The sequence below is a fragment of the Miniopterus natalensis genome, chromosome 13, assembly GCF_054644295.1.
Source record: "Miniopterus natalensis isolate mMinNat1 chromosome 13, mMinNat1.hap1, whole genome shotgun sequence".
NCBI classification, from domain to species: domain Eukaryota; kingdom Metazoa; phylum Chordata; class Mammalia; order Chiroptera; family Miniopteridae; genus Miniopterus; species Miniopterus natalensis.
This window is the reverse complement of record NC_142093.1, coordinates 55,590,471-55,611,929: the sequence shown is the minus strand read 5'-3', so window position 1 is coordinate 55,611,929 and position 21,459 is coordinate 55,590,471. Positions and strand designations below refer to the sequence as shown.

General features: G+C 49.9%; 1 protein-coding gene across 2 annotated transcripts in view; it reads left to right on the top strand.

The window, feature by feature from the left end:
• The window catches only part of NCK2 (NCK adaptor protein 2), a 155,074-nt gene that overhangs the window by 82,484 nt on the left and 51,131 nt on the right, over positions 1 to 21,459 (top strand). For both annotated transcript variants that reach the window (XM_087823727.1, XM_087823726.1), the window contains exon 3: positions 7,008 to 7,249. In XM_087823727.1, coding sequence (XP_087679853.1) covers positions 7,024 to 7,249 — 226 coding nt within the window. In that variant the 5' untranslated portion in view covers positions 7,008 to 7,023. The remainder of the gene's footprint in view (positions 1 to 7,007; positions 7,250 to 21,459) is intronic.

Here is a 21,459-nt window from a genome sequence, read left to right as displayed (position 1 = left end):
CTCTTTAAAAAGTGGTAAATAGCCCTGGCCAGGTGGTTCAGTAGGTTGGAGCGTCATTCTATACACCAAAAAGGTTGCAGGTTTAATTCCCAGTTGAGACATGTATGGGAGGCAACTGATCCATGTTTCTCTCTCCTCTCAATGTTTCTCTCTCCCTCTCTCTCTCTCTCTCTCCCCCCCTTCCTCTCTCTCTCAAATCAATAACAACATGTCCCTGGGTGAAAATTTAAAAAAAGAAGTGGTAAATGCTCCTCTGAGGCACTGGGGTGTCTGGTGGGCAGTGGATCCAGCAGCCTGGAAACAGAGACCTGGCCACAGGAGCTGGGCAGCCAGCAGTGGGGAGCAGCCAACAGTGGGGAGCTCGGGCTCCAGAGCTCCAGGGCTGGGGGAGGGGATACTTTAAATTTCTGTTTTGAAAATAACTTGCCTACACCTCCTTGTCTTTAAAAAGTATTCCAGTAAGTACTGTGGACACATGAAAAGCTGGTGTCATTAACATTCACTGCCGCGGGAGCTGGGAGGTACCCAAGAACCACTGGCGTCTCTTTGCAAACCTTCCTTACGTAGGATTCCCAGCTCATGGCACCCCAGTTCTGTGTCCCTGCCTTAGAGCACTGGCTCCCTGTGATTTTACATTTTTCTCTCCGTTTAACTGGCACTACATACGCTAATGCAGAGCTCCTGAATCCCTGTGAAAGCTTCATCCCAGTCCAGTGCGTCTTACATGAGGCAGAAGAGCAGGAATGCTCTGCGTTTATCCCGCATGGGCCAGGTATTGGCTCCTCGATCTGTCCGTTGTCGCATTTCATCCTCACAGAAGCCCTGACCCCATTTACAAACACAGACGTGGTGGTCAGAGAAGTCAGACAGCTTCCCCGGTGGTCACCACCTAGGTGCTGACACGGGTCTCAAACCCTGGTCTCAGACCTTGGCCTGCAACTGGAGAGGAGCGTTTATAGAAATGTGTCACGTCGGTGGCCGCAAAGGGAACCTCCACAAACTCAGAGACCTAGAGGCTTCACAGGCCACGGGCTTTGACTGCTATCCAGTAAAATTAGAGAACAAATCATAAAAAGACTCTGCAGAATAACATACAGAGCAAAGACCGAGGGGTCTTAGCCGTTCAACCCTGTCCCATTCAGCCACCTTAGCAGGCGAGGCTGCAGGGAGGCGAGGTGGCAGCCTGCAAGGATAGCAGGAGCACGGACAGGCCCGCTCCCACACTGCCTGTGTTTTGGAATCAGTCTGTCCTTCCCTTACCCCCCCCCCAAAGGAAATATTTAAAACAAACCCCGTCCCAGATCCCACCTGGAAAATTGGGAGCTGCTGCTGCTGTTTCTCCCTAGTATTTTCACTTACCAGCCTGTCGAGATGAAATTGAAGCTCAGTTCTTCTCAGCCTCTGCCTCACCCCTGGGATTCCTTTTTTAGCTATGCTATGAAATTCTGCTCCCACGGAACGCTACCAGGTAGTGGAGGGTGACAGGTGAGGCCGGGCTTTGTGATGACAGTTCTGGAGTTTGGATCCCAGCTCAGGCCCTTTCTAGCGGTGTGTGTGGACGAGTTATTTAATCTCTCCGCCCCAGTTTCCTCATTTGCTAAGTGTACCTGTGGGTAAGTTCTGTTTCAGAGGTTTGCTGTAAACAGGTGATGGACTGACACATGTGAGACAGTTGTCACATGGGTGCCGGGTGAATATTGGTCTCCCATCCTAGCCATGTGCCCCTTGGGCACTTGCCTGACCACTGTTGCTGGCACCTCACCCTCCCTGTGGAGAAGACATGTGTTGAGCCAGTGCTAAGTCATTTTCTCTTACGTTGCGATGTGCCTGTGGGCCTCGGGAGGCCGTGGGACCTTGACTCCTGTCACAACATAATGAACTTCCTCGGCGTTGGAACAGCCACTGGATTCCGTATTGTGTCCCACTTGCGGTTGAAGTGTCCGCTGTGATGAGAGACACTGCTTGTGACAAGCCACCACCTGGCCTTTCTGTTCCCCCACAGGACACCACAGAGTCCTGCCAGCTCCTGTCACACTGGCACCTGGCAAGTCTCTGATAAAGAATTTATAAGGTAGTTTAGTTGCTTCTGAGACTGCTTCTGTGAGGTCTCCTCATGCAAATGCACTGTTTTTAAATATTTGCAGATAAACAGCAAAAGGGGAAACCCTTGTAATAAATGGGGGAAGCATAGGACATAGTCCCTTTCTGGACTGGCCTTGGCATAATTCCTCACTCCTTGGTTTCCTGTGGCTGCTGTAGCGACTTGCCACAGACCCAGTGTCTCCGAGGAGCTGCTCCTTCGCCCAGGGCTTGAGTCACGGGGGAGCGCACACCTGGTCCATCCTGCGCACCAGGGGCCCTGTTGCCTTGGAGGACCGCCTGCCTGCTGCGCAGTAGGTGCTTAGTGAGTCCTGACCGGGGGAGGAAGGAGTCGCAGGAATACAGCCCGCTTACATTATAACCTGTGCTGCAGTGTGCGAGGGCTTCGGGAGTGCCCGGTTCCCGCCCTGTGTCCGTCTGTGCTGGGCCGCGCGTGCAGGGCCTCTTCACAGCTCCTAGTGAGGTGCTGTCACCCCTGTTGTGGAGGAGGCAGCTGGGCCGAGGCCACGTAGTAGGACTCCGGCGTGTCTGGGTGACACTGATCCCCGCTCTCTTAAACATTACATCACACACGTCTCCTGAGCACCTGGGAGGCGAGGCAGTGGTTAGTCACGTCTCACAGGGCAGGCTGGAGGCCGGGGTGAACACACGGGTGGTCCAGTGGACCTTAGAATCCCAGGTTCTTGACTCATGTCCTCTATTTGCCACAATGACCAAGTGGTTTCAGCGTGATCCTGGAGACCAAGACCGAGACCGCTGTGGACACATCTGTGACCAATTTTGGATGTGGTAGGAACACAGGATATTATGAGGAGTATGTAACCCAGCCATAACCCAGCAAGATGCAGTTAACAGGATCGTTTGTAGAAAGGAAGTGGGGTCCTAGAAAGAAGTTCCCAGGGTCTCGGGTGGAATCTGCACTCTTGCGACACACGGCTCCCTCCAGAGTGGCCTCCAGCTGCCTTTCCAGCCCTGTGGGCAGGAACACGGGGCTGGAGTGGGCGAAGGGAGGGTGCTTTGCTTCACATTGAAATGACTAAAGAGGAAAACATCCAGAAATACACCGTTTACGATTTACTTTAAGTGACTCCCTGGAGTCTTGCATTCTTAATTCTTCTGCTTAGTGAGTGACTTCTTCCCACCCCTGTTTCTCGCTTATACCTCTTTGGCCTGGAGTCCCCTCCGTGACTGTTCCTTCATTAAGACTGAAATTGGTTTCCTTTTCCTTGCGCCCTTCCCCAAAAACCATCCTTTGTCCCAGCTCCCTGCCATTTACCAGCAGCTCTCAGCATCCCCTCTGTCCATCGCCCTGCATTTGCTCCCTTCCCACGTGGGTGCTCTTCTTCCCCACATTTCCAGGGTCCCTGAGGGCAGTGGCCTGGGCTCTGCAGCAGGAGCCTGGGGGCAGCTGTCCTTGGCCACAGCTCTGTTCCCGCAGACGCTGGCCGTGCTGCTGGTCGGCTCAGGGGTGTGCGCTTCCGGTCAGTCTCCTGTGCAGAGAGCTCCTTCGATGACCGTTTTGGGGAAATACAGGATCAGGTGTTAGTTGAGTTTCGGAAGCGGAGTGTTCATAGATTGGTTGACCTTCCGCATGTACGGTGCTTACTCCAGTGGAGTTGCTGTGACTGGCTGACCGTCTGAAATGCTGGCGTGAGACGGTTGTTGCTCGTGGACTTTATGGGGTGCGATAGCTGTTGATTGGTAGCCTTCTGTAGTACTGGGGTGAAGCACTTATTGATTGGCTAGCTTCACTGGAGTGAAGTGGTTGTTGATTGGCTGGCCCCGGCAGCGTTTATTTTGATGGGAAGCTGTCATACATCAATTTAAGTTTAAACCCATTGCTGTGGCTAAGGAGCAGCCAGCCTTTTCTAGGAACGTTTTATTTTCACCTGATCTAGAATCGTTGATTTCCTGGGTTGGAATAAGTCTATCAAATCATAGGCCATGCATCAGACCCCACCAACCCGCTAACCCCCATCCCCACCCCCGTAGTAAGCACATGAGCACAGATGGGAGTCACAGACCTGGGCTCAAGTCACTTAACTCTCTGTGACCCTCAGCCTCCTAAAGGTAACACCCCTCCCTGAAACAGGGAGTTGTGTTGATTAAATGAGCTCATGTGTGTCAGGCACCTGGCATACACTCAGCATTTACTTTCCTGAGCTGAACGCTGGAGTGTTCATTCCTGTCCACAGGTCTCAGAGCCGTCTGACTCGGTTTTTCCCTTCTTGGGCCATCAGGATCACCAGCTGTAAAGTCTGATGTGCAGGCCTCACTCCTGGAGATGCTGCTAGCTGATCTGGGGGAGCCCAGGCACGGGTGTTCTTCAGCTCCCGTGTGGTGTTCGTGTGCATTGAGATAGGCCACGCCGGCCAGCTCCTTACCCGCAGCCATGCAGAAAATCAATATATTGCTTTGATTGGTCTTAAGTGATGTGCTGTTCTTATAAAAAACTCTCCTGAAAATTGTAGAATTAAGAAACAAACCCAAGCCTGGCTGGCGTGGCTGAGCAGTTGAGTATTGACCTATGATCCAGGAGATCATGGTTTGATTCCCGGTCAGGGCACATGCCGGGGTTGTGGGCTCGATCCCCAGCAGGGGACGTGCGGGAGGCAGCCGATCAATGACTCTCTCATCATTGATGTTTCTCTCTCTCTCCCTCTCCCTTCCTCTCTTTCTGGAATCAATAAAAAAATATTTTTTTTTAAAAAAGAAACCCAGGATTCAAATGGGATGTTCTCTTGAGTCTCATTCCTATTACTGCTCTCATTATTATTTAAAAACAACAACAACAAAAAGAAAACCTGCCTTTATGACTTTCAGAATCTAACCTGACAGGAAGCCCAGTCAGGGTAGAGAGACCTGCGGTATGGATTTGATGAGCTGTGTGTAAACTCTCCTGTTGGTTGTATACATTATACACAAGCTTTATTAAACATTGCCTCCTTCCCAAAAGGTTTATTATCTCTAAATCTTGAATTTAACTTATGAAAGAGAACACGCATTACTTATAAACTTCTTCAGCATCTAGTAGAAAGTGTCATGTTTTTTAAACATATGGTATTCACGCCTCCATGGCATCCAAGTGCAGAGGTTGCCTCCCTATAAAATAATGGGAACTCCTTTGTGTCAGAGAGGAAGGAGGTTTTAGTTAGTGGTCTTTCCACTGTTTCTTTCTTCCTAGTTTTGAGGAAACGTCTAGTCAGTTAGTTGAAGGACTGAATATTGAATTTTCTTGCTGAAAAATACTGGCCCATATTCTACCTGAGAAGTGTGGAGCCACTGCCACAGTTGGCCGTTACACTGACCTGGGTCATTCAGGTACACTTTGCTACCCACTGCTTCCAGAATTGCCTGCACTGGATAGGGTATGCTGTATTTATTTGTTGATGTTAATATACTTTTTATTTTGGAATAAGTGTATATTACAGCTCACTCTTGGTATTGTGTCCTTTATGGGTCTTGACGAATGTATGATGACCTGTGCCCACTATAAAGTACCACGCAGAGTCACTCACTCACCTAAGGTCTCTGGGCTCTGCCAGTTAACCCCCCCCCCCCCCATGCCCCTGGAAACCACAGAATGCCTATAGTTGGAATAGTTAAAGAAAAAGTTAGTCTTGGCACTTATGAAGCACCGTAGGGCAGGCTATTCATGGGCTGCTACATGGGACTTTGGCAGTAGGGGAGAGAGACTGGGTTCAACTCCAAACGCAGGAAGGAGAAGTGGGGAGTCTGCAGCCCAGGAGCCCGTCGGGGGGAGGGAAACAGACGGCTCCCAGGAGGAGACATTAAAGGGGGCGTTCTGTCTAAACTGACCTGCCAGGGCCCTTCCCGAAGGCCGGCCAGGCGGTCAGGCTGCACCGGGTGAGAGGGGAGGCTTCCGGCTGAAGCTGCGTAGCGTGATTCTTGTTAAAATTGAGCAACGCAGGACGGATATGGAAGTACAGAAGTTGAGGCTGGTTTAGAAAGGCTTCAGAGGAGCCTGACTGAAGTTCGGTAAAAGAGAGCCTGCGAGAATCAGATTGGTTTTTTCAGATTGGTTCTTTCGCCTAGTTTTACGCAATGAAGCTCTCTCCATGTGTTTCCATGGCTTGATCGCTCATTTCTTTTTATCACTGAGTAATATTCCATTACCTGGATGGACCACAGTTTGTTTATCCATTCACCTACTGAAGGGCACCTTGGTTGCTTCCAAATTTTGGCAATTATGAACAGTGCTGCTACAAACACCCAGTGCAGGCTTCAGGAATAATTTTATGTTTTATGCAAAGATAGCAGGAGGCATTTCTGTATGCCTGTGCCCTTCCCCCAGTTTCCCCCAGTACTGACATCTTCTGTAACCAGGCACACTTGTCAAAACGAAGAGATTGACATGGCATATCGCCGCGCACTAGGCTTGATTTGGGTTTCACCAGCGTTTCCCTCATTTTCTGTTTCAGGATCCAGTGCAGGCACCACGTTGCATTAGTACTACCTTTCATTTTCATTTATAGGAAGAGTTCGGATGTGTGTTTTTTATTCTGTTCATAAAATTTAGCATATGCTGAGAAAGTGGATGTAAACATGAGCTGTAAGGAGCCGGTGCTGCTTCATCGGGTGACCGCGTTTCATTACGGTCCCGTTGCTTGGAATTTGGGGGAGCTTGCTTTTGGCTTTGGCAGAGCGTGTAGAAGGCCCAGTGTACAAAGTGAAGATCTGTCTTATAAGGGCGCCGGTTCTAAACAGAACACTGGTGCTTACGGACGGAAGGTCACCTTAGGGTTGAGTGTTTCAAGACCCAGGAGGGCTCCGGTTGCCAAGTGGTAGCAAAAGCTGTCAGTTGTGTAGCGGCTCAAGTTGATGCAGAGGGCGAAGCGTCCGGTTGGTTCTCTAAAGCGTCTCGTCTCCGGGTGTTTTGCCGGCAGGAGGACTCCATGAAAGATGACAGAGGAAGTCATCGTGATAGCCAAGTGGGACTACACGGCCCAGCAGGACCAGGAGCTGGACATCAAGAAAAACGAGCGTCTGTGGCTGCTGGACGACTCCAAGACGTGGTGGCGGGTGCGCAACGCCGCCAACAGGACGGGCTACGTGCCGTCCAACTACGTGGAGAGGAAGAACAGCCTGAAGAAGGGCTCCCTGGTCCGGAACCTGAAGGACACGCTGGGTGAGTGTTCGCCGCACAGGCCCCGGGCCACACGCGGGCCGCTCCCCGCGTGGAGAGCGAGGCGGCCCCGGGTGCTCGTGGGGAGCGTTCACGTTTTCAGTTTGTTTTAAAAAAATAAGAGTCTGTTTTAAATATTGACATCATTCTAGTTGCCTTTTTTTTTTTTTTTTCAATCTCTGAAAATTAAAGAGCCCACGATGGAGAGGTAGGATGTTTGTTGTTTCCTGGAGGTTAGAGCGTGGAGCCTGATGTGAGCTGACGTGGCCCCTGCCCCTTCCGCTCTGTCCTGGCTCAGCCTGCGAGGGGAACTGGGGTGCCGCCTCCAGCTCCAGAGACATCACCAGCCCTGCCTGAGTGGTTCCCTCCGACCTTTTACCAAACCCTGTCCCCTCGGCCCCTGCACAGAGGAGGTAGTGAGGAGCACCTTGGCACGGGTGGATGTCACGCCAGTCCCGACAGTGGTAGCTACGTGGGCAGCTGGGCGAGCCCCGGTGTGATGTCCGAGGCCATCTGGGGGTCGCCAGGTGGGGATGGCTTGGAGCTCAGCTCTGGTGGCGTTGGCCAGCTCTCTTCCCACACCCTTTCTCTTCTCCAGTTCAGGGAGATGGGGGAGACCACCTTGAGTCACCTGAAGTTTATGGTGGCCAACCTTGCCTTGGTGTTTCGTGTGCATATCAGACTTGCTTGCAGTAGTTACTGCTTCAGATTTTGTGAGAAAATAACTTTGAGGGCCTTTCTGAAGAATAACTCAGCTGACCTGCCATTTAAAGACGTTACTGTTGCCTCCTTGTGTGAACATCGTGTGGTTGTATTTGAGGCTACTGGTCATCACTTCAGAGTTTGCTTTGAAATAAGTCACTATTACAACCCATGTTGTTTACTTCCGTTTTTCCTTTTTAGTTCCAACAAGGGGATTTTTTTTTTTTTTTAATTTAGGGGAGAGGGTGACAGGTGGGAAAACTGAACATTATGCACTGAATATAGTGGGTGTTGCAAAATGTTTGTCTTTATTTTATGCAATCTTGAAGAGTCTAACTCTTCAAAACCATGTAAAGCCTTCGTTATTGGGCAGTGCTTTTGTGTGATGGATTAGGTTATGCCCATGACCTGGAGAGAGCAGTGAAGTCACACCGGCCTGTGCATGCATCTCGCCAGCTCGCCAGCTGTCAGAGATTCTGAGCCTGATGTAGAAATTCCATTTCTCATGAACAGTCTGATTCTTTTTCCACTAAACTGACATCCCTTTATCTTCATTTTCCAAGCAAGGCATTGGAAAGAAACATTGTTGTCCTATGCTTATAACTCTTAATTAACTGTGGTAAAAAAATGTAGGTAGCATGACTAGATAATACTCTAAGAGTGCCTGAACTTAATTTTATTTATGTTTTCCAGTTTCAGCTTTTCACCCACCAAAATGCCTTTTTTAAGTTTTTTGGAGTACTAAACACTGTTCACTTGTTTTGTCTTCTTTCGTATCCACTTGTTAAAAATATACTCTCAAGATTTTAGTGCAGAATGAAATGCCCAGAATGGACTGAAGCACTGGGAAGTAAAATAAGGCAAAGCCGGCCCTCTGAGTTACCTAGAAACTCCCTTGAACACCTTCTCATGTTCCCCTTTGATTCTTAGGAGAAGAGACGACAAGCCTCAGATGGAGACTGTTAACCACGTCTTTTTCCCAGTGTTTCGTTTTTTCATGAGCTGTGACCAGTTCGGTGAGCTCCTGTACTGCTAGCTCTCAGAGCAGAGGAGACTGGCTCCCCCAGCCCCTCCCTGTGCTGGGTGCTGGGTGCTGGGTGCTGGGTGCGGGGCGCTGGGCCCACTGCCTGCCCCTGACAGATGGCCACCCAGCTCTGCTGCAACACTTCTCCTCCTAAGTCAGCCAGTTCCATTTTTGGAGAACAGATTGTTAGAAAGCTCTTCCTTAAATAGATGCCGAGTTTGCTTTGCTCTGCTCTCTCCCGCGGCTGTCGTCGGCCCCCGGGAGCCGCGCCGAGGGAAGGGTGCTCTCGGGTAGAGGGACAGCTCTTGGCCAGGCTCAGTCTCCACCAGGCACACGTGGCCCTGGGAACATTTGTGTTGAGCGTTATATATTGTAAACATAGAAATAAAATGCTGTTAGCAGTCACTGATCCTCAGTCTGAAGGCGGCGTTCCCATCACCGCAGAGCAGTGGCCCCTTTGTTTTGTGTCTTTTTGTTCTGATGTATCTTTCATGCTCCCCCAAAGCCCTGCTTTGGTTGGACAAAGGCCTTGTTGCCTCAGCATGAGCTTCTCACTGCCCTGCTGAGCAGTATAGTATCCAGCAGGAGGGAGGCACCCTGGCAAGAACCACCACGGTGGAGAGACTTCTTTTCTCTCCACGGCCAGACGGGACGTGGCATCGCTGTGGGGGAGGAAGGGGAGACTTTCCGCAGCCCCTCCAGCCTCCCGGGGCTCTGTTGCTGGAAAAGCGCTGAAGTGCTCATGACTTCTGTTTACATGCTGTCACCGAGTGCTGTCAGAATTACAGTATGCTTTATTTTATTTTTGTAATGTATTTTTATTGGTTTTTAGAGAGAGAGGAAGGGAGAGGGATAGAGAGACAGAAACACTGATGAGAGAAACGTCATGGATCGGCTGCCTCCTGCACGCCCCCTACTGGGGATCAAGCCCACAACCCAGGCGTGTGCCCTCACTGAGAATCAAACCGGTGACCTCTTGGTTCCTCGGTGGACACTCAACCACTGAGTCACACTGGCAGGGCAGAATTACAGTATGTTTTAGATCGATTATGCCATCCGCAGAATTTCTCCCTGCCGCATATTAGAAGGGGTGAAAACAGCATCCGAAACGACACTGCGTATGCTGAGCTTCTGGTAGCTCCTCATGGTAGCATCGCATTTTAATTCGCATTGCTATGGAAATCTACCTCATTCCTAAATCCAAGGTAAGATTTCCCTGGCAGGTGCCTGGCTTGGAAAAATAGTGCCGGACTCCCCTGCAAAGTCACCGTGTTATAAACGTGTGTTTATATCTGTAGTTGCAGATAACCGTAGCTCTGTCAAGCCCTCTCCTCCTTTCTTGCACTCATTTGGCATGTTGAAGCTGGCAGTGACTTAATTTAATTGCATGTCATACTGAGTTAGAGTGACTGAGCAAGCAGTACCTTTGGCGATAAGACCCCTCTGTTAGGAAAGGATGCCGTTCTTTCTTTTCCTGTAATAACTTTGGATTGAATAAAATGATATGAGCTCTTATTTGCACATGAGCAAAACATTTTTATATACTGGATCTCCTCTCGCATTCAACTTAGGGCGGTGGATAGTGAGAGAGGACTTTCCCGTAGGTGACCAGGACAGTAGGTTACCGTTCCTGCTGGCAGCGCCCGGCGGACACAGGGCTCTGACCGCACACCTCCAGCTCAGCGGGAGGAGCTGACTTACACGGCCCTGCGGCCAGATGCTCAGAGCACTGCGCCTCATCTTTAGACGTGAGCAAGCTGCTCCCAGGGAGGTCTTTTTCAAAGCTCTTCCTTCAGGCTACTGAAGAACAGTTGTCGTGACCACTTCATGATAACAGTGGGAACCCATCCAAACCCCAAAGATTAATAATTCTTCTCAGTGGCTAAGTCCCGGTGCTGACTTGGGTTCTACAAAACGATACAGTTCCATCTACCACCTCTGTTCCAAGGCACATGTGCCCATTGCTAACCACTTCCTCAGGCACCTGGAGCCGAAAGTGACCTGCCCCCGCTTGCTCCTTGAACACTTGTCCCAGTGTGACCATACCTAAGGCCAGGGAGAAACCCAACAGTGACCAGGACCCTACCTCTCCGCTGACTTGCACTGCACTGGTTTGAGCTGATGCTTTTGGATGAGGTGGGGGTGGTTCCTATGGGTGGGATTCGCAGGATTCTTAGAGGCGTATCCATGCAAGGACTGACTTTTGAGTGGCTAAGTGACTTCCCCAAAACACACTGCTAGTCATAGGTATGAGGCAGAGGTGGGACTTTAGCTCAGACTCAATGGTTTTTACTACATATACTGAGCTGACTGTCAGGAGTTAGTGGGTGGGCATTTGGTAGGACTCTGGCAGGGGCAGGCACTTAGAATGTTAGAGGAACTTTTAGTGATAGCAAGTTCTTTATTTTAGAGCTGAAAACTTACTAGTAAAACTTGAGTGGGGTCCCAGAGTCACGCGGTAATGAGGTACCTGTGTTACTTTCCGGATTTTGGTGGTTGGGTTGTGGTTCTAGAGGCCCATGTCCTTGCTGTGGAAATAGAATAAAGTATCGAAGCCATGGAGCATGGTGTTGGCTGCTGCCTGGCAAACGGCTCAAGGAAACTGCGTTCCTGTGCTTTCCTTGTAACATTTCTGTCCGTTAAGACCAACGGACAGGCGTGAGAGTGGTGTGGAGACCGCCCCAGGATAAGTGGTTGGCTTGTGGAGGACACAAACTTGGGCTTCTGAGCTCTGTGTGTGTGTTTAGTGTTACAGTTGCTTAAACTTGGCAAAAGCCTTGCAGAAATCAGAGGGGACCCCCGCGTGCCTGCTGAGCTCAGATGTAAAACGTGAGAGTAACAGCGGCTCTGAACATGTCCAGCTGATCCTCCGTCAGAATGGTGGACCCAGCAATTGACCTGGAACTTTCTATCATCATCCGCAGGTTCTCTCCACACAACCTGCTCCCACCCGAGGAAATCCTGCTCGTCGGGCCTGCTGGGCAGTTTGGAGCTAGTGCAGGCTTCTCATCACAGAGATAGGGGGAGTGGTGACCAGAACCCTGTCCTGGGCTCCAGCCCCTGGGAAGTTTCATTTCGACACGGCAGGATTGTGGGTCTTTGCTGAGATGGTGAATGTCCTCAGCGGGTCTGAACCTGGGCAGGTGGACTCGTTGTAAGTGCAACGTGGGTAATGAATGACTGTGACTGTGGTTGCCGGGTCTGGATTTCAGTTGTCCCTTCCTCCCTCTGTCCCTTCGAAATCCCTGCTGAGCAGCCTTTGAAAGCAATAATCAGAGGCTTTGAAATAGGCATGCAAACATCACGTGGGGATGGAGTTTGCAGGGCATGCTCGGATCAGAAGTGGGAGCCTGGCCAGCGCTGCTTCATCTGGTAGGATGTTAAGACAGTGTGAGGTCCAGTCCCTGCCTTTCCAAGCCTTGTCTGGGAAAGTGACACAGGCAGCATGAGCATTCCTAGTGGAACAGTGACACTGTCCCTGCTCTTCCACAGGAACTGGGGCTGGATTATGCAGTTCAGGCCTCTCCTGTCCTTCAGGAAGCAGAGTGGCTGTTGGCAGGAACCTTGTTCAGGCCTTGCCACTTACTAGATGAGTGGTTGTGGGCGAGCTGTTGAAGCTAAGCCTCAACTGCATCACCTGTAAAATGGGATAAGTGAGTACGTGTTGAGAATTGAATGTATTCATTCATGTAAAGAGTGCTTGTGCTGAGTGGAGACATGAGCCTGGCGGTGGAGCTTCAGCTGCGAGAGGGAGAACACAGTGAAGACATTGAAGGACATGGAGCCAGCTGACCGGTGTGAGGGAGAGTGATTGGGGGTGTCACACTGTGAAGGCCCTGACCGCCAGGCTGATGGCATTTGGAAAAAAAATTTTCCCCAAAGGTTTCCCACATGGTGGACAGAGGTGTGGACCTTCAGCACATATGGTACATTTCTGGTCCTGGTCGTCAGGAAGGGACTGGAGGGAGCCACCCGGGTCAGCAGGAGGCTGGGGACAAGATCTCAGAGCAACTAGGGTGATATGATAGGTCCTGAGCTCAGCAGTGGGAATGGAGGGAGACAGATCTGAGGAGTTTTGAAGGAAAAACCCAGGATCTGTGTTGACTGGATATAGAATAGCTGGAAGTATTAGTCATGAGTGACTCAAGGGCTTTTTGTTGTTTTTTTAACTTATGTTTTTTAAATATTTTTTTATTGATTTGAGAGAGAGAGAGAGAAATCGATTTGTTATTCCACTTATTGGTGCTTTCATTGATTGATTCTTGTATGTGTCCTGACTGGGTATCGAACCGATGACCTTGGCGTATTAGGACTATGCTCTAAGCAACTGAGGCCTGAATGAATGACCAGCAGGATGACTAAGAGAATTAGGGAAATAGGACAAGAAACTGCACCCTGAGGACAAGACCCACTTGAGTTGGATGGAGGTGAGGCAGGACATTCAGTGAGCATGTTCCTGAATCTCAACTTCAGGAGATACACAATTTAGATTTTTGTTACAACGTACTTCCTATTTTTAAGAGACTTTTTGGTTTTGGACTTCTGTGAAACCTTCCATTTCCGAAGCAGCTGTGATGTACCTCAGCCAGGCTGTCAGTGTTTGTCTTGTCTTGAGGGGTCCCAGGCCTTCAGTCCACTTTGGAGAGCTGTCACCGTAGCCCTGCCCGGCAGGAAGCCCACGGAGGCCCTGTGACAGCCCAGACACCCTAGCCGATGTTCTCTGCAGAAAAGCGTGTTCCCCCACACCCCAAAGCCAAAGAAAAGCTAACACAGCAAGAAAATTCAAATCAAGACTTCCAAACTGATTCTATATGCATTTTCCCCGAGTGACCGGTAATAATGATTTCTCTGAGCGCCTGATTTTGCCAGACACTGTGTTGGGTGCCTGCATACATTTTTGCTTAATCTTCACAGTAACCCTGAGGGGAATCTGATCATTTTTTACGTGAAAAAAATTGAGACTCAGAGTTCAGTGACAGGCCCGGGAACATGCAATAAGCGACGGGGTTGGAATTCACACCAGGTCTGCCTGCCTTCAGCCTGTTGTTGCCAGCCGCTTTGGGACTTGTGGATTTGGATTGGGGGTGGGGATGATAGCTGCTTGGCATCAGCATCTGTGAGTTCGGACACGCCTGGCTTCCACGCGCACAGCTGTTTTGGTTTCCACCCTTGCTGTGGCCCCTTGTGCTAGGGGACCAGTTCCTCCGGTGAGCATTGTTGCTCCCTGCCCCAAGGGGGTCACTTATTAATAACTTTGCCTGGTTCCTTCCTGTTGAGGTGAGCAGGAGCCATTAATTAAAGTGACTCAGAAGCTGAACATCCCGGGCACATATCTCCTTTTTCGTAAATTGATTTTTACCTGGGCGCCGCTTTTGTCAGCAGGGAGCACGCACTGTGGCTGCCACGCGCTCAGTGTGACAGCTGTCTCTGTCATCCAGGGTTTCCTTGTGGGACACAGGTTTCTGCACATAGCTTTTCCTCAGAATTGTTATCTCCGAGTGCCTCAATTTGAGACAGGCCATTCCTTTCAGACAGGCATACTTGTAAAAAAAAATAGGGAGAATTAAAAAAAAAAAAATCACGTATGATCTCATCACCCAGAAATGCTCACTGTGTCTCTAATCATTGTGTCTCTTTGCTCAGTATTTATACACACATATATAATCAAGATCACATTCCATAGACCAGTGACTTCTCGCTGTCACAGGGCGGTTAGTCCAGAAAAGGTCCAGCTCCTCCTGCAGGTGCCCGGTCTGGGCCCGCTGGGGAGGAGGTGGAGTGAGCCTTTGCGCACGCTGCCAGCCTCGCCACATGCTCACGCGTTCTGTGCATTTTATAGGCCATGGGAGAGGAGATGCTGAATCTTCAGGGTGCGTCTGTCTTAGAAGGAGTTTGTTTTCCTGGGTAGAATATCCTTCAAGAATAGAAAATTACTCTTGCCCGGCTGGGCGTGGCTCAGCGGTTGAGCATCAACCTGGGATGCAGGCGATCAGGGTTTGATTCCCGGTCAGGGCACATGCCCAGTTTGTGGGCTCGATCAATGAATCTCTCATCATTGATGTTTCTATCTCTCTCTCTCTCCCTTTCCTTTCCTCTCTCTGGAATCAATAAAGATATATTTAAAGAAAAAAAAAAAAGAAAAGAAAATTACTCTTAATCTTCCCGCATGTGGTTTAAACAAACTTCATAAACTGAGTCGCTCTCTAAGCAACTGGTTCTTCATGTCAAAAAAGAATACAAGGCCAGGCTCCCCAGGAACAGTTTGTGTGCAGCTGGTAAGAAGAGGGTTAAGATAGCTCAGTGTGATTGATTTATTTGTTTATTTACTTATTTTTGCCTGACAAATATATGAAAAGGACCTTGACAATTTCTGACCCTCACTAGGGTGTTATAACTGTAAATTAAAACACCGAATTTCCTTATAAAAATTAAAAAACAATCTTACTTTGAACTAAGAAAGATGCGTGGCTGCTAATCATAGCTCCTCTCGCCCACACTGCAGCTCTGTGCTTGATACATTTAAAATCCGAGTTTCGGGACTTGATCTCAGTTTGATTTTTAAACTTTTAGCCTCAACAAATTACCATCTCTTCCACATGAAGGCAGGGACTCCGGGTCCTCGGGTTGCATTTAACACATCAGGTTTACCTCACATGCCTGTGTACGATCCACCCTTGTGTGGACGTGAGTTTCACATCAGGTGTCACAGTGTAGAATTGTGTCCTGCGAGCTTGTTCATGGGAGAAACGACCTGCCAATGTATTGCCCACCTCATGTGGAAACTTTTACAGTCATTGTGGTGCCAGTCACCTAAATAAATGCGGATTTGTCTTTGTATATCATAAGCGTCCAGGTATTTAGAACCAAAAATGTAGAACAACTAACAGCAGGTGAGTAGGAGGGTGATTAGAAAATAGACACAGATTGTTAAAAAGAATACTGTTGGGAGAAACCCAGGAGGGACTGGGGAACGGTGAGGGGCCTGCACCCCCTGAAGTGAAGGGAAGCTTGTGGGCAGGTTCACGGGGGTGCGGGAAACCAAGTTGCTCTGTCCCCCGGGCCACGTGGCACCCCTCGTGTCTGAGGAAGGACGGGAACCTCCGGTAACGTGTTTCCCAGCAGCTGGCACCTTGGTCGCTTATTAGAATTGTCGTGCTCACTTCCATTTTCTAAAGAGCGTAGACAACACCCTTTTCTGACGGAGTTGCTTAAGCGGAGCCTTGTTTTAGAAGAGAGAAACATGGACTCAGAGTGCCTAGGAATTCAAGTAGAACCTTCCTGCCAGCGCAGTTGCTGACCGTTTCCCCAGTTGGCATGCTCTGTTTTTCAGACCCTGTCCATCTGTCTCGATGTTCCTTTTCCCTATTACATTTTTGTGTCCGTCCCCTGGGGACAGGCGTGGGGAGCACAGGGCGTGTTGACTGGCATGTGCTGGGCCCGGGTCGCCTCCTCTCCGAGCCCTGCCCGGTGGGTGCGCACCGCTGCTCTCTGGGCAGGAGGGCAGCTGGGCAGCTGCCGTCTCTGACGGGTGGGCTTAGCCGGGAGGGCTGGGGGTTTCTCTGCAGGCAGCCTACGTTTACTCAGGTCCTCTTTTGTCTAGAAGCTGGTCCCCGTGATCAGCCCCCTCCAGCTGCCGGTGCTTTCTCCTCGTAACTCGTCACTGCCGCGCTCTGCTCCTGGACTCCGATTCTCTGAACGCCCAGGTTGTCCCCAGAGGTTCTCAGAGCCGAAAGCCACCTGAGGGCAGCTCTTCGCAGCATTTTAAGGCCATGGCTGCCTGGGTTTCCTGGTGGAAGCAGGCCGTCCTGTGGCGACTGTTTGCAGGGTGTGCCTCGCCTGATGATGCATTTTTGGTTTTTTAAGGACTAAAGCAGTTGGTTGTCAAAGTTGAAATTTTACAAGTGAGTGTTCGGAAGTAGAGCATGAATTAGTGAAACTGTAGCTGTTCTTTGTGCTACTAGTTTAAGTTGACTCGAGCTGCAGTGCTTAATCAAAGGAGCTAAGCAAAGCAGCGTTGTGACACAAGATGGCTGTGAGATGGCTAGGGCCACCTGGTCTCCTTGTGGGCCCCCTGTGGTTTTGCGTGGCCTCCTGTATACAGGTAAGTTGAAGAGTGAGGCCCAGTTGGTAGTTTGGGCTGTATGCGGAGTTTAGAACGCTGGAAAGGGCCCTGGAGGTAACCTGGTCCCGAGCTTTTCTCTGGAAATCAGGCAGGTTGAGCGACTTGTCCCAGGTTGCAAGGATTGTTCACAGCAATGGCAAGAGCAGGCCTGAGTCCCAGCTGGTGCTGTCCACAAAGCCACAGATGAGGGACCCAGAGCTGTAGGCAGGAGCCCCAGTACCCCAGGCCCTCCTGGAGCACGGGCAGGGAGCAAGCCTGCCACCTCCCCGGGGCCTGCATCTTAGTGACCAATGTTTGCCCGTTGAAGTGGCATGTGATCTCCGAGCCTTTCTGTCTGCTCTGACCTGGGAAGTGGGGCTCTGTTCTGCGTTACTGAGCATCCTCTCTGCCTCCACGTCTTAGCCCAAAGAGCAGGAGTGAGGTGAGACCTGCCCCAGGCACGTTTTAGGGAAAGAGTAGATATGTGTGCACCTCTGTTGGGAAAGCACCACCCGTTCTTGTCTCCTTTGATCCTGCCTTTGTCCTCAAGGGGAAAGGAAAACAGTTAGATGATGTAATAATGGCAGTAACACAGTGACAGCTCTCATTTGGGCTCTTCCTGGGTACCAGACACTACACCGAGCCCCACAAAGTGCCACTGGCATTCTTGTGTTGTAAGTGAAGAAACTGAGGGTAGAGGTGTTTTGGGGTGGCCACGGTCTAGAGCTCGTAGGCGCAGAGGCTGGGCCTGGAACGTGGTCTGAGAAAGTTGGCTGCCGTCTGGTTCCTTTGTCTTTGCCAGCCACTTGCCACCTGCATGAATATGCTGTTCCTTTTCTCATTTTCATTTATTTATCACATTCTGTTTTACTTATGTATGGTCTGGGAAAGATGCGTGCTAAACTTTTGCCAATGGGTTAACACGTTAAGAGATGTTGGAGAAAGTCATATCCTCCCCCCGTCTCGTACACCCTTTATCGTATTAAAAAACACTTGTGCTAATGGATCGGGTACACATGTTGAGAGGTATTAAATTTGTATTGTTAATTAAAACTCTAAAAAAATTCTTTTCATTGGCATCTGCGTTACCATTTGACTTTCACATTTGGTAGAGAGCTCTTCTAAACCGTTTTGTTCAGGCTTAGATATTCAGTCATGCTATTTGCCTGCCTGCTCACAGATGAGCAAGAATGGAAACTCCATTCAGAGCCTGGACACAGGGACCTGTGTGAGGGTGGACCCTTTGTCCCTGACCCGTCCGTCTGAGCTGGCTCCTGCACGTCTCTGCCTACTAGAGGGGCATAGGGATGGTGACTAGCTCCTTTGTCCCTCCTTCAACTGGCAGCCTCTCCCCAATCCTCGTGTGTTTGCCTCAGGGGTGGCGACTCCTTCCAACTTAGTCTCCTTCCTCCCTCCTTCCCCGTGCTCTGGAATTTTGTCAGGCACCCAGTAGGTGCCCCGTTACAGGGTAAGGGGTAACGCCTGAGGTGCACATGCCTAGGAACCATGAAAGTCAGTCTCCTCCATTCATTCCAGTTTGGGGGTAAGCAGAGAGGGGTGCATCGGAAACTAGTGTACCTCAGACCCCTTAGACACCGCCCGCTAGAGCAGTGCCTTCCACCCTGGCCACTGGCCTTACAGGTGTGTGTGTGCCTGGCACACAGTAGGGTCTCAAAGTTCTGTTGAAGAGTGGAAGGAAGAAAGTCGTAGGGGGGCTTGGTTTGCACCTGGGAGGTTTGCTACGTGCAATATCGGTCTGCTCCTAAGTAATGTTGTCAACAGTCCTGGCAACACTGGAGGGTGTCCCCAGAGAAGTCAGTCTGGAAGGCTGGAGGAGTGTGTAGGAGATAGTGGTGCTGAGACAGGACGTGGAGATTGTTACCTGAGCAAACATGTATTGAATGCCAGGCACTGAGGCCGCAGAAGGACTCACAGGGTCTTTCTCAGGGCTGAGCAGAGGGGCCCGGGCCCTCCGAGGCTGCTGGTGGGGAGCGCTGAACTCCTCTTGAGGAGTGACATCTCACAATCTTAGTGCCCTTTATAAATCTTAGTACCAAGCAGGGCTTGGGCTTGTTGTACTGGGGGGGGGGGGGGGCGGCGGGCACAGTGGTGCGCTACTCGCTGGCGCTGGGCCTGCTCAGGAGCCCCTGGTGCATTCCCATGGGCCAGGTTGCCTGCGATCTGGTCAGGGACGTGCTGACTGACGAAGCTGTGGGGAAAGACACTGGTTTTCCTTTGTCAAAGAAAGATTTAAAGGGCTGGAGGAGAAGCTCTTCGGCCCAGCTTCAGGTCCAGCCCCTTTGTTTCTTTACATCCTGGCCGTCTGGGCTGCACTCCTCCTTCCCCCTGCCAGGGCCTCAGAGTGTGGGTGGACCGCCCTGGCACCCAGCTGCAGCAGCCACGAGGCTGGGGTTTTGGTGAAAGAACTGGGTGCCCAGAGAGGGGCATGGCAGACCCAGGAAGCTGTCCCGGCTGTGTTTAGTCCTGTATCTCAGAAGTGGTTAGGAAGTCAGTATTTCTTCTTTAAACATTTTCAGTTCCTGATGGTGAGTTCATAGCGCCAGGTATAGAGTGTTTCTGCCAGCGGGGCACTCAGAAGAGTTAGGCCGACGAGCTTTTGCTTTGCCTGATGCAGTTCTGTGAGGGGACCTCGGCCACAAGGGGCCCTGCCTGGCTGCCACCGGCCCTGCCCTCCAGCCCCATGGCCAGGGGCCGAGGCGTCCTTCACATCTCACTCACATGTAGCCTGTCTTCTCTTCTGCACACACTTCCTCTCTCCTCCTGAGCCGATTCGAGTCCAGCAGTTAGTAACCTGAGCCCCTGTGACAGAAGGATGGATGCTGACTGAAGCCACTGAACACGGGCATTGATGCTCGAGTCTATTTTGACCCAGATCTGGCCTTGTCTGAAATCATTTTATACAGAGGAGCTTGTCCCACTCTCTTGAGCCACCCTGAGGGTTTCTCTGACAACCATGCCTAAGAAACTGGCCACGGTGAAGTCATTTGGGCCCATCCTAAGTCAAATCTGAGCACCTCTAGAAAATTGAGGTTAGAAGTATTGGTCAATTAGGCCCGATGTCTGTGCCTCCACCCCACTCCACCTCACCCCACCCCTGCTCACAGAGTACAGCAAACCCTCGATTCTTTTGACCTCGATTTAACATACTTCGGATTTAACGGACAAAATTTCCGGTCCTTATGTCATATGTGAAAATTAACACCTGTTAATTTTAAAATGCTTTTAACCAAGATTTGCTTATAATTAAATTAATAGGTTATTTTTTTGTTATTAATTTACTTATTTTTAACAAATTTTAGCAAATAGGCCATATGTTGGGAAAAACAGTATAGTAATTTCACCAACATAAATAAATACTACTTGTCTACAGTCTACATATTTAAATCCAAGAGTCAGCGCTCATAAACAACGTTTGAGAAATGATCAGCGCGTGATCATACCGCATCGCCCTTGGTAAGTGGCTCTGTTGTCACGTGGTGTGACTTTCTGCAGCAGTTTCAGGGCCTGCCAGCCAACGTTCCCGTTCCCACATGTGCTAAACCCCACCCCAGCCACGTGCATTTGTTTACACGTGGTGACTGGTAAATGCACACATTTACGAGACCTATTCAGCATAAATTTAAAACTACAGTCATACATATAGAAAACTTTCCTGTGAAATTGAATTTTTCATTCATACTTAATTTTAATTACATAAGTAAGAACAAGTAAACTAATTTGTCAATTTTTTAAATATACGCATTCGGAAAACCTACTTTATTATATAATGGACTTTTGCCTTTGACGGACACCCTCTCACCAGAATTAGTCTGTTACATCGAGGTTTTACTGTACTGCTGTGTTCTTTCCAACTTACCCAAATGCAGTCATGTCCGTCCGTCCCCCCGCCCCGACACAGTTTTGCCTCCCACAGTTTCAATTACCTGGGGTCAACTGTGTTCTGGAAATATTAAATGAAAAGTTCTAGAAATAAACATAAATCTTAAATTGTGCATTGTTTTAAGTGGTGTGATGAAGCTTTGTGCTGTCTGCTCCGTCCGACCGGGATAGGGACCGTCCACCATGTCGCACCCGCCCGTCAGTCACTTAGGCTCTGTCATGGGATCGAGTCTCAGTGTCCCAGTGCTTGTGCTCAAGTCAGCCCAAGCACTGGGACACTTCATAAGAGCCCAAAGCCATTCACAGACTTTTGTTCCAATAGATTGTTAAAATCGGTCTGTTTTATCACTGTTTTTTATCTCTTACTGTGCCTAATGTATAAAGTAAACTTTATCATAGGTACATATGTATAGGAAAAACGCAGTATATATAGGGTTCGGTGCTCCTGGTTTCGAGCGTCTTGGAACGTGTCCCCCTGCAGATAAG